Genomic DNA, 12966 nt, shown 5'->3' with positions numbered 1-12966 from the left:
ATTCAGATTAGTGAAATGAAGTATTTGTAATCACAGGGCTTGTCAGGTCAAGATTTAAACTCAACTTATGTGTCTTATTTTTAAAATATTGTTGTTTTTAACATTTCATTTGTCCTCCATACCCTAAATCTGAATAGCTTCAAAACTTCACAAACTCTATTGTGGTTAAATTCATTTCAACCATTTTATACATGGTGATCTGTTGAAAAAAATCCTTATTATTTGTGTTGTGTGTTCCATGAATCTAGATAATAGATACCCATGTGTTCTCACCTGTAATTGTCGTCTTTTTCAAGGTAATTAGATGTATACACTAATTAATGATAACTCTTTATTCTGCTCCATTTGGTACATATTCAAATGGCAAATTTAACATTTGGAAAGTACATGGTTTGACCCTTTTAACTTTACACATTTAAAATGTTATTTCTGTCATTCCCATTGCTAGTCTTTGTTGTTTTATTTTGTATGTCTTCTACATTGTTAACATTTTATTAGAAGAAAAGTTTTAAAAAAAGAAGAAAACTTTAGAGAATGGAATTTAGTAGAGAAATTGTTAGAATAAATTTCCTCTTAATGGTTTGATAAAATAATTATTTTTAAATGTTTCTCTTACTGAAGAAGAGTAATACCTTCCTTCATCCTCAATTAGGAAGGGGCCTATATAATATTTGGATTTATGTTCTGATTACATTTATCATATCTGTATGCATTTCTTGAAAACCAATTAGGTTTGTTCAAACAATACCTTGTCTATTTTTGTGATCTATTATTTAGACACCTTTAATAGGAAATAGGAAACAGTTTTTGTTTGGAAACCTCCACTATTAATTAAAGCTCATATTGTAGAAATACTGTTAGTTCTTAAATTTAACCAAAAACAAACTTAAATGTACCTTTAAAAAAGATATAATTTAGGATACATTTGTAAATGCAACTGTTTAATAATTATTTTGCAATATATTGGCTAAAGATATGAATTATATAAATTTTTTTCTAACCTTAAATTCTATTAGGGATATTTTAGTTTTATGAAGAATATACTAATAAAAAAAGATGTTATACATGTGTTTATTTTCATGAGAAATTGTCACAAAACAGATGGCTACTTAGTTAAATTGTGGTCTGTTTACTTGTGTGGGTAGGCCAGAAATGTAAAAAGCAATAGAAGGCTCGTGTGAACCAAATAGTTTTGGAAGGAACCTGTTTGTTTCCCAAAAATTCTCAGAGGAAAACCAAAGTTACAAATTAGGAGGATATTTATTCAAGTTTGGTAACTAAAATAGTGCATTGCAATTTCATTGGTTTGCCTGCATAAGCCAGAATCTGTCCATGGATGAGGGCTGGAACTGGAGATGAAAGATTTGAACTTGGATAATGCATATAAGTATTTATATCACTCCATTTCCAATTTGTTTAGTCGTACAAACAAGTGGATGAAATAGCTCTATCTGCCAGTTTCCCTCCTTTGAAAGGTATTTCAAATGAATAAAAATAAAATACAGCCTACATTCTTTTTAAACTTAGAACTAGTTACCTGTGAAATAAAAATGATGTTAAAGTAATCTGCCTCCTGCTAATAATCAGCAAGAATTTAGTAACTTCCATGGGAGATTGTTTCCCCAGAAATGTCTGAATGTTGGGAAAAGTGATTTGCTTATATGTGAATATATTTTTAGATCTATATCTTGGCAGATGTGGTTAAGCTTCTTAAGCTATCAACATATATTTAACATACTACTATGATATTCACTTGAAGTTTTCTTTTAAAAAAATCCCGCTCATCTAATATCCTTTTAATACGTGTATTTTTTAGGGATGGATTGATTTTAGTGATGGATTGACATTGTTGACAATAAAAATTTACTTGAGAACATTTCTTGAGGTTCAAGCAGTTTGCTTTAAGACTAATAGATATTTATTCGTGGCATATTTCACATTGATATCACGAGGCATTCACAGGGTTTTATCTATAATTTAATTGATATTACATTGATATGAGTACTTTTCACTTTCAAGCTGGGAACAGAGTCAATTAGTCTAGTCATTATTACAATAAAGCTACTAAGGAATGGTTTGCAGTCACTTTAATGAATAATTGATTTAAATATGTTGGAGTATTAGAGATTTTGTAGTGTAAGCTCTTTGTATGTACTTTTATCCAAGATTTTCTCTTTTCTGAAACATTTTTCTTTCCTTTTTGTTTTATTTTGATTAATTTTTACTAACAAGAATTACCTGATGCCTGATGACATTTTTTGCAGTGAAGAGTGTAATACTTAAAAATCAAAACAATAAAAATTAAAATATTGGCCCAGGAGAGGATACTGTAACTTCTAATTACACTGGTACATTTTATTCACCTTATCCTTTATACTGTTTTTAAAATCAGGTAAGTATTAAAAAGCACCTGTTAATTTAACAGGCACACTTTGTCTCATTATATTTACTGCAGTGTTAAAGTTAAAGTTACAGTCATAAGCAACGAGTATTTATTTAAACTCTTACACACACAGTGCTTCTAGGTTTGCATTACAACATTTTATTATGAGTACTTACTTGAATTCACCAAGCTTATTTTTCTCAGTGTGTGGATTTCTATTTATAGCTGGGATTTTGTTTTTTCCATTAAATATTATGAGAAATAGAAATGTCCTATAAATTATTGTTTAATGAAAATAATAAATACACTCTTAAAATGCTTTCAGTGTTTGCTAGGATCTGCAAACTGAATTTGATTTTGGTCCAACTGAAGCTTGTAAAGACCTCTTGATATCTGCAGTTGATGTGTTTTGAGGTAGAATCAGTTTCAGAAGTCATTACTTTTGTGTGGTCTACCTTCTCATTTTTTCACCTCCTTACATTCTGTTTCTCCCTTTAATTAATTTCAACAGTATTTTATGCCTCTATTGGCCTGGTTTGATATCAGACAGATTATTCCAAGAACCTCTTTCTTGATTCTAATTGTAGAGAATTCAAATTCAGAAGCTCCTGATAAGCAGTTCCCAATACATGCTGGTCCAACATGCTTTACTCCATGGCTTTATTTTATGAAAATATTTTCTGCATGCAGTAGTAAAGTATTAAAAATAATAAGACTTACAACTTAATTACTACGAAATGAATTAAATCATGATGGATTAAATGGCAAAGATCTTATAACATTGCCTTTTTAAAGTGTGTGTGGTGTCAAAGATATTCTTGTGAATTAATGTACTGGAAAATGTTTTCTATTAAATGAAGATTTGTTGTCTTCTCTTTAAAACAGTGTGCACTTTATTCATATTTAAATTATTTTACATATTAATAATCACACTTGTTTTCCAAATTGCATATTTTGAATAAATTAAAAGTAGTGTGACAATTTAGTTTGTGTGAACTATTTTGAGTAAAATAATGTGTCAGCATACCATTTCTTTTATACATCTTGTACATAGGACTCAAACATAGGAATTGGACATTAATTATTTGGGTTTTTTTCTACTCGATAGGTGCTATGGATATAGAGGAGAGAAATCGCCAAATGAAAATTAACAAATACAAACAGGTAGCCGGATCAGATCCCAGACTGGAACAAGATTACCATTCAAAGGCAAGACATTTTTCTTTTTAAAAGTTGTAAAATAAAATCATATGAAACCATTAGACTATTTCAAAACAATTGAATGCAGATTAGTCAGAGACAATCATAAAGCAAAAACCCCAAAATATTAGTAAATGTAAAACTTAAAATGTGTCTATACACCAGTTGTTAGGGATTGATTTTAACACAGCATGTTATTTTTGAATATAAGAGTTTATAGGTATGAAAACTTTGAAAATTTTTCCACTGATAAAACCTCAGACCTCTCAGAATTGTTTAGAAATTAAGTCTGTCATCTTGTGATTTTCTTAAACATAGATTTCCTCATTTGATAGTGTTTTAATGGAATCTGGTTTATTCTTGAGCTATTGAAACAAAAAGTACATACTCATGAGTTGTTACTCTGAATTCAAAGGGCTCTCCAAAAGAGGATTGTTGTATAATTTAATCATTCAGATCATGGATTATTTATACTTTATGTATGTTAGAGAAGTCAAACACCTATTATGTAAGTCTAAGAGGCCATATTGTGATTGTAGCAGGTAAGGCCAGTTGCTAGCTTCTTCAATTATACAATCTAGTGGAGGCAGAGAGTCTTGTATCAGCATTTATTTCCAAACTACCAATCTCTTTATCAAACTACATGAATACAGAATGTTCATCATAGAATTCTGATTTACTGGAGTTATCCCAGGCTATAGCCAGAGGTAAATTTAAGAAAAGCAAAATGCTTTGATCTTACTTGATGATATGTAAACTTCCAGAAACTTTTCACTAAAATGAAAAAATGAATAAGTTGAAAAATACAGTGGATTTATACAGATTAATTCTATGATGGCATGGATTTTCAGAGGTATAACTATCTTGAATTGAATTTCATAAGGAATATCTGTATGTTTTGGTATTTCTGCCTGGAGGCTTCCATTATGTTCAAGTCTGTCATTAATTTATTTTATGGAGTATAAAGACTGAGACCCAAAGGTCCACTAATGCAAACCTTTTGGATTCCTGTAAATATGGTTTTAGATAGCACAAATCTGCTTTCATCCTGCTATATTTCAAGAAGCAAAAATAAAGATTGATAAAAAATATGCACAATGCATTCCATAATCCTGGCAATAAGATAAGAGTGTTCAGTGAAAATAAATTCAGAACAAACCAAGATAACTCTAAAGTTTTAGAATAAAAGACATAGCCTGAGAGTTGTACACCTGTTAGGAGTGGGACGTAAGTTTTGATACTGAGCTTCCTAAGAAGTGAAAAAGGCAGAAAGCGAAAATTTTGTCAGCTGTGTAGCTTACATTGCTGATACTTAGAGCCAATTCTGTAGAAGCAATAACAATGGTTCTTGCTTTGGAAATTGGACAAGCTTACTACAGGGGATTGGATCAAAGAAATACTATAGGTGCATCCATGATATTTTCTTTTCCTTCCAAAAGACAAGTTTTGCTTCCATTCCAATTCTTGAATAAGTGAAAGATGGATGTTAATATTTTATACTTTTGACATCAATTTAGGTTGGGAGAAATTTCAGTCCTGGGGGAGAAATAATTACACTCAACAATATAATTTTTTTTATATTCTCTAGGACAGTGGATTTCTAAGGGTCATGTCAGGTATGCAGCTTTGGCAACTCCTATAGACTTTTAGCCATAAAGTTGTCTGAACTTCCTCCAGGTCAATAGACTCAAAGCTTTGGGATCCAATATCCCTGTGTTTGGACAAGTTTATCAAGTAATTTCTACATAGAAAAAAATTGAGGACTACTACTTCATGGTGAATTACTCATAAAATTTAAGTGACTTAATAAGTTGACTCCCTCATTTAGGGTTTTTTTATTTTTGTGGAAACCAAGGATGAATGATTTAATAATTAAAAATATTAGAAACTTTGACAGTAAACTAGTCAACACTTTTATAAGGCCTCTCCCAGATGCTAACCAGTCTTATCGCAGCATACAACAGTTAATGTGTATTCTGCTTAGATTATGTGATGTACTTACTCTGAGAAATAGAATCAAGCTATTGAAGCATAATTTTTGAAAGGACCAAAACACAGTCTATTTTGTATCACAACAAACTGTGTCTTGTTGTGGCACTATCATTGATCAGTAAATGAAAGACATAGAGATGAATTTCAGTGCTAATAGTCCCTGAGTTAAAAACTGTTAATATGATCTGTTTCTTTTACATGAATAAAATCTGGTTTATATTTCCTTTCTTTGCTTTCTTATTTTGTTAACATTTGCTTCTTTTAGAGCCTGTTTTTGAGTTCTTTTGTGTGCTAATATGTTAGATTTAATTCCTGAAATAATTGAATAAGTGAAGATATTAAGATATAGAAACTGTAAGCTACCTACCCAAGTTTACATAACTAGTAAGAAAAAGTGTTGCTTGTAACTATTCAGTTTTTCAAAGATGAGATAATTGAGATGGTATCAAAGCGTCTAATGGAATATATGCTACAATTCTGAGCATTAAGAAATTTCATATTTAATTCAATTGAATTTTTAAAGTTAAAGATACAGTACATATTCTAATGGTATTATATCCTCAATCTAGAGACTTCTGCATTAATATTTGAAAAAATAATTGTGGTTAAACTTTAAAAATTACCCAATAACTCACTTTGAAAGCAGGTATGTAACAATACCTTAAGTTACTGTCTATCTTAGAAGATTTTGAAGTATACTATGAAATTGGAAAGCAGACTATTTCTAACAGAAGCAGTAAAAGGCATTTGCAGCCATGATTACTAGTTACTCAGGAGATGTTCTCTGTAGGATTTTCCACAAAGCAGAATTTAATACTCAATGCACCTATTGCATTCTCTCAATCCCTCCCTTGAATCTCCCTCATCTCTTTTTTCCTCTGCAATAATTTAAAATCAACTTATATTTTTCTCTAGGAAACCAGTGTGCTTTGCTCTTCACTGTTCATAAAGTATGATTTGTCTTTTAGTTTTAGCAGTGAAGATTGTAGTTCATTATAGTCATGTTTCTCTGAGAATATAATCATAAATTAACATGATTACATGAATTAAAAACTCAAAAATGTTAGTTATACATGAAAATTAATATGAGGAATGTGATATTCATTTAAACATATATATTTTTTGAATTAGCTATGTTTAAATGTTCCCAGAATCAATATTGTGATATATATTTATTTTAAAGATTTATTTATTTGAATGTCAGAATTATGGGTAGAGAGAGGGAGAAGCAGACTCTTTCATCCACTGGTTCACTCTCCAATTTTCCACAAAAGCCAGAGGTGGAGATTGAAATCCAGATTTAGAGTGGAGCAGCCAAGACATGAGCCAACACCTATATGCTGTGTGTGGCAGATTTACGCCCTACACTGCGAAGCCAGCACCATGAGGATATTTTTTAAAAGGGTGGTTCATAGCATTTCAATTTTATATAGCTAATAGTCAATATTCTTCTGGAAACTCAAAACTTATTTCTTGGAGGAATAGTGCTCTTACACAAAGAGCATTTGTGGCGATGTTCCCACAACGGCATCGCAAAGATACTTTTCCCCTAATATCTTACTTTATGTTGTAATTTCCAGTTTTTGTTATTTATCTCCTTTGAATTGAAAAGTGACATAGCCTGTAAATTGCCTTAATTTTTCCCAAATGCAGGCCATTTCTGCAGTAATGGTGTGGGAACAGAGTACAAAGTAGTGAAAGAAAACAGAAGGAATTTCTCTCCTTGCGTAGTGGATGCCTGATCCTGCACAGGTCTCACATCCCGTCACCTTTCCCTGGACATCTCATCTTTTAAGCACTTGTCACATATCTCAAAGATGTATCAGGAGGAAAGTTGTAAAATATGAACAACAACACAGATATGGTTCTATTTTTAATAAAAGCCCCTGTACCTGCAAACCAACCAACCAACCAACCAACCAACCAACCAACCAACCAACCAGCCAATCAAAACTAAGATGCTAGAATTAGACGAAGTAACAATATCAATGAGTTCAAGCAGTTAAATACTTCTGGCAATAGGTTGCCAATGTTAACAGTTTCACTTTAGTAGAGTTTATTCTCTTCCACAGTGAGAAAATGCATTTTGTACTGGCCTTAAATGTTTTACATTGGCTTTAAAGACTCAGGCAATAGGGATACCAGAAGAGTCAAGACAATTTGAGGCTTGTCAGCAGTGGCTGCTTTTAAGCATCTATTGTTTGTGAGTCAGGAATACTTAAAGGCTCAAATGTCATCAAATGGATGTTTGAGTATTACGTAGCTAAAGGGAACACAGCCAGGAAACTCCACCCAGGTGGCTTTGGAAAGATTTACCCTCAAAGTCTCAGCTTCTCTATTGGAAAGTTTGTAATATATTTTGTAGTAGAGCAGTAATGACGATTAAAAGAGAAGACACACACACACACACACACACACACACACACACACACACACACACGGTAATAACCAAAAAATCATGGGTGCTAGAAATGAATATGATAGCATCAAAAAGAAATGTACGGAAGCAGTTGGGTTAATGAGAAGGATTTGCATTTACTGTATGTATCAGGCAACACTCTCTATTCTTGAAGAACTTCAAGCAGCTAAAGAACTTCTTAATGCTAAAATCAAATTTACTGGGAAAAATTTGTATAGATCTTGCAGTGCTATAAACAGTTTTTTAAGGAGACAAATTTAATGTATGTTGAAAATCTATAAATTTACAAATTTCAGAATTTCAGAAATTATCAAGGCTGACATTAAATGTGACTTGGTCTGTAACTTGTGACTTGCCTAACAGAGATAAATTTGAGTAAAGATGTTTAAAAAGAAATAGTTGTTAATAATTACGACAAATGGATCTGAAAGCTATGAAAATAAATTTATAAAAAGGAAAATTTTAACAATAAATAGCTTTCCATAAATTAAAGAATTAAATGAAAATACACAAATTAGGATATGGTGTGAAAATAAAGAAATCAAAGGTATGTTTTCATTTTATATCAGTGATTGCAATAAAATACTTACAAAATTTGTTTTTCTGAAGCAGAAAAGTTGAGCTGTTGACAGCATACAGCACAGCATGCCTGTGGTTGTAGAAGAGTGACACAGCTTCACTTCTCAAGCTACCAGGACAGCCAGGACAACCCAGCATCCGCATGCACCTGCATCACTCTGCTGGTGTTGTGTGGAATCATCTGGCATATTCAAAGCATTGTAACAGGAGTGGTCTCATGATAATTTCTGCCATACTAGGTCCCCAAGAAGTACATTAACATGTCCTGTAAGAAGAATAGAAGCATCCTTCTTTGATATGAATAGTTTTCAGGTATTCCATGATGCTTGATCTAGCCAAGTATCAAGCAGCTTGGTTGCATATTTTACCATCAGAATTGAGACCATCTGCTTAGAGATTTTATTCCAAGTTAGGTCAAGAATTTTGCCTCTTATTAATGGAAATGCTGGAGTACCCCCAGTGACTGCACCTGGAGTTTTTTCAATGAAGTATACCATTTCTTTACATTTCTATATGACTTTGTCAAATTTTGTTTGTTTCCGCAGAACCTCACAATCTGATAGCTTCAGGTCCTATAGCAATATCCGAAGGGAATGCCTCAATAAGGCTCCTGATATGGCAGCATATGCAGGAAAAACAGACTACTTGGAAGCATTCTTATTGCCTAAGTAGCCTACAAGACTCCGAGAAATTGTGCCAAATCTTGGATGCTGCTGCCAGTTCTTTATAGTCACACCTGTCTTCCAGCTGCAGTTGCATTTGACCATGTATTGCAAATTGTTGATTGCATTCTGGACTCACATCAGACCACACTGCTCTAGGCTTCTAGGCTACTTGGCTGCTTGCCTAAGTCAGCCAACTTCCAGCTTTTTACTAGTCACCTGATGACTACTCTATAGTTGTTCCTACCAAGAGTATTCATGAAAGAAAACAAACCTAGATTTAAAAATTTTAGATGATTAAATGAGCAAGTAAGAAGAGCAACATGCAATATGGCTCTAGAGTGAAAAATGTATGAGTAGAAATCTTATCAAGGCCTAATTTAAAAAAAAAAAGCAAACTTCAGTCTCACAAAATTAACAATTGACTGTGTAGTGTAATGAAGCAGGACTGTAATTCAGACGAAAAAGGGGTAAAATCACATTATAAACCTTACGTCTTTTATGTTTTAAAAATATTAATTTTTAGTAGATTTCTTGCTTATATTAAACGTTAATCAAACTGGACTTTGAAAGTAACTGAAAAAGTCCCTGTATATGTTTATATAAATTTTTTTCCTTTACCTCTGAGGTAAATAAAAGAAAGGCAAATGTATCATCAAGAGGGGTGTACGTTTTTTGCTGTCAAGGTGCATTATTGGTTAACTATAATAGTGGCTATGTTCCTGGCACTACTATCAAAGTGTGAATTGCAGTACTAGAGGTATATGAACCGTTTTCTTAATTACTGTGATGATAACTAAGTGTAAACTCCACACTAATATTGAAAGTGTGGACGCCAGGACAAACTTTCTGAATTCACTTCCTACTATTTGTATGACATTAGTCAAATTAATTGATGTCCTTGTTCCTCAGATGTTTTCTTTTGTGTTCCGATAATGATGCCTACTCTTGGAATTGTACTCAAGCTAAAGTCCATTAGCGTATGCATACAACTGTTAGATTAGAGCGTGTGCAGAGTAAGCAATCAAGAGATGTTAGCCTTAATGTAATAATGGTGTTGTAGTGGTCATGATGATGATGGAGAAGGAAAAATAAGAAAAATAAGAATAAAATGTTTTTCCAGGAGATTATTTGCCTTTACCAAAGCCTTTGGCAGTTCAGGTCTATATTTGTTCTCACTAACCAAATGGAAGAGATGGAGGAATATATCTTTAAAGTAATCTTAGAAATGAGTAGGGGTGCATGCAGGAAAAATGAGAGAACTATGACATTTAAAAGAACCAAAACTTAATAATTTGCCTCATTTTTATGATGGAGTCCAAATTTTAGCTAATCAGTATTGTTAATCATGCCTTTTGCAATCCCTATCAAGCCAGCTGTATTTCAGATATGTATTTTGATAGCTACAGAAATACATAAAACTGTATTCATACAAATTTATGTATCTATACCTACATCTGTACTACATCTCTCACACAAACATCCTAAATCCCTGAGTCAAAAAAGGCCTTTCTGACTGCGACATTTTAGTTAAAGACAATGTTTCATTTCTTCCTTATTTATGGTTATACATACACGTGAACACACACATACACACACACAATCTTGCTCTGAGATTAAAAACTTATTTAATTTCATTAAATAAATGAAATTATAGATTTTGTGTTTTGACTTATAATTGAACTTTGATTTTAAGTTTTAACCTTGGGGTTCCTTTTGTCTTCAATATCTTTTGTTTGAGTTACAATAACATAAGACCATAGATGTAATGGCATAGACAATGTGAATAATTTTCTCACAGTTTTGATGACTAGCATTTCAATATCAATATGCCATTGGGTCATTCTGAGGACTCTCATGAAATGAAGATGACCACTGTCTTGCTATGTCCTCAAATGATTTCTTTGTGTCTGTGTCTAAATCCTAGTTTATCTTTACTAGGACATCAGGAAGATTGGAATCAGATGTGACACATGTTTGAAAGGCTCTATATCCAAATGGAGTTACATTCTAAGACACTGGAGGTTAGAATCTCCATATTTAAATTATGGGTAACAAAAGTCAGCTCATCACACGTTTCTAGATTAGCTATACTGGTCTTTTGAATGAATACTTTAAAGCATCATGAAAATATTTAATTAGAATGTAAAGAAACTTGTTAAGACAATTAAATGACACTGTTATTTTAAAATTTGATTTTGTTATTTTTTCTATTTCTCTCTTTTTCCAGTCTATCTTCCCAAATTTTTGGAGATAAAATGATTTAGTTTTCGATTCACAAGTTTCTTTTCTTATTACTTTTTAGGATTTTATTAATACATTGGAATCCTAGGCTCACAGAAAAAGCAAAATAATTGCTACAATACAGTCCTCATGTTAACATATTAATACAAAGAAAACCGATTTATTGTAGCTCAGTTCAAAAATATTATAATGCTTTTCTTCCTTTCCTTTCATTTTTAAATTTTGACATTTTATTTTATAGTCAAGGGAATAATACTCCTCTAAATAAATACAGAGTTCAGCAAGTAAATTGTAGCCATTAGGTCAGGAATCCAACAGGAATGTAGCAAGGACTTTAGACAATAATCAAATGAGAAGATGTCACTTTCACACATAGACAATAAATTTTAAATAATAAATCACTAAGACTAGCAGCTTATCATCCTTAACTGTTAGTTTGACAAAGATATTAAGTGATGGAGCTGTATTTGCAATAATACTGATACATGTAGCTATTTCTTTATTGTTGCTGTTTTGGTTTTAGTTTTTTGTTTTGTTTTATGTTACATTTTAGTTTCTACACTTAAGGAAGACCATATGAATTCTGTGTGAAGACTTTGAATAAGTAGCTTAGTAGTTCTTCACAATCCCCAATTTTTTTAATCTTTAAAGTAAGGAAACTTTGTAAGTTACTAAAAAGTGCCTTGCAAATATATAATTTTTTGGAGTCAACATTGAAAGACTATATAATGATACCTAGGTTATAACAAGTCTTATTGTGAAACAACCAAATTATTTAATCTTATAGCTTAACATTTAAGGTTAGGTTTGAAATTGTTTTTCTACATTTCATTCTGTCAATTCTAATGTTTCATTCATGGAATTAGTAACCACTGATCTGTGTCAAGTTCTTTGCCAGAAGTCTCAATAATGCTTAAAGTTACATAATTTTGTAGTCAATTGCTATAATTTAAGAACAAATGTGCACATATAATGTTTTTCTGTTAATTTACATGAAATAATATATAGTTCAATTTGAATTAACTCATGTATTAAAACCTTTAATTAGTACATTCATCTAGGGCAACATACAACCATTCAATTTCGTAGCTATAATCCTGATATGTAGTAGTTGTACAATGGACACAATACTAGTTAAAGTTTTCATAGCCACTTTTAAGTTTTTTTCAAGTCAAGATTAATTATTTAACAAAATAGATGAATGATGGTGAGAATTTAGTATCAAAATCTAGATCTTTAGTTTCTTATGGGATTTATTATTATTGTGGAAGTTTATTATGATCATGATAAGTATTTGCCATGTTAAGACCTAAACTCTTATGTAGAGATCATTTTGGAACTGCAAAGAGGAACTATGTAGAATAGACTCAATCTAGCTGTGAGAGATCCTGAGAAATGGAGTTATTGTGTTTTGCTGTTGTTAGATCACCAAAATAAATATGATTCTTTTGGTAAAGAACAGAGAAAAAGAAGGCATATCAGACAGG

At 31.7% G+C, this 12966-nt stretch overlaps 1 protein-coding gene across 35 annotated transcripts in view; it reads left to right on the top strand.

Moving 5' to 3' along the window:
• LOC121167605 (regulating synaptic membrane exocytosis protein 2) overlaps positions 1–12966 on the top strand; it is a 471939-nt gene that overhangs the window by 328145 nt on the left and 130828 nt on the right. For 13 of the 35 annotated variants that reach the window (XM_040997111.1, XM_040997110.1, XM_040997113.1 and 10 more), the window contains one exon: positions 3492–3592. The exons of the other annotated variants lie outside the window; for them this stretch is intronic. In XM_040997111.1, coding sequence (XP_040853045.1) covers positions 3492–3592 — 101 coding nt within the window. The remainder of the gene's footprint in view (positions 1–3491; positions 3593–12966) is intronic. 35 annotated transcript variants of the gene reach the window in all.

The sequence above is a fragment of the Ochotona curzoniae genome, unplaced genomic scaffold (assembly GCF_017591425.1).
Source record: "Ochotona curzoniae isolate NIBS_2020 unplaced genomic scaffold, NIBS_Ocur_1.0 patch4, whole genome shotgun sequence".
Lineage (NCBI taxonomy): Eukaryota > Metazoa > Chordata > Mammalia > Lagomorpha > Ochotonidae > Ochotona > Ochotona curzoniae.
The sequence above is the reverse complement of the archived record's forward strand: the minus strand, read 5'-3'. Positions and strand labels throughout refer to the sequence as shown.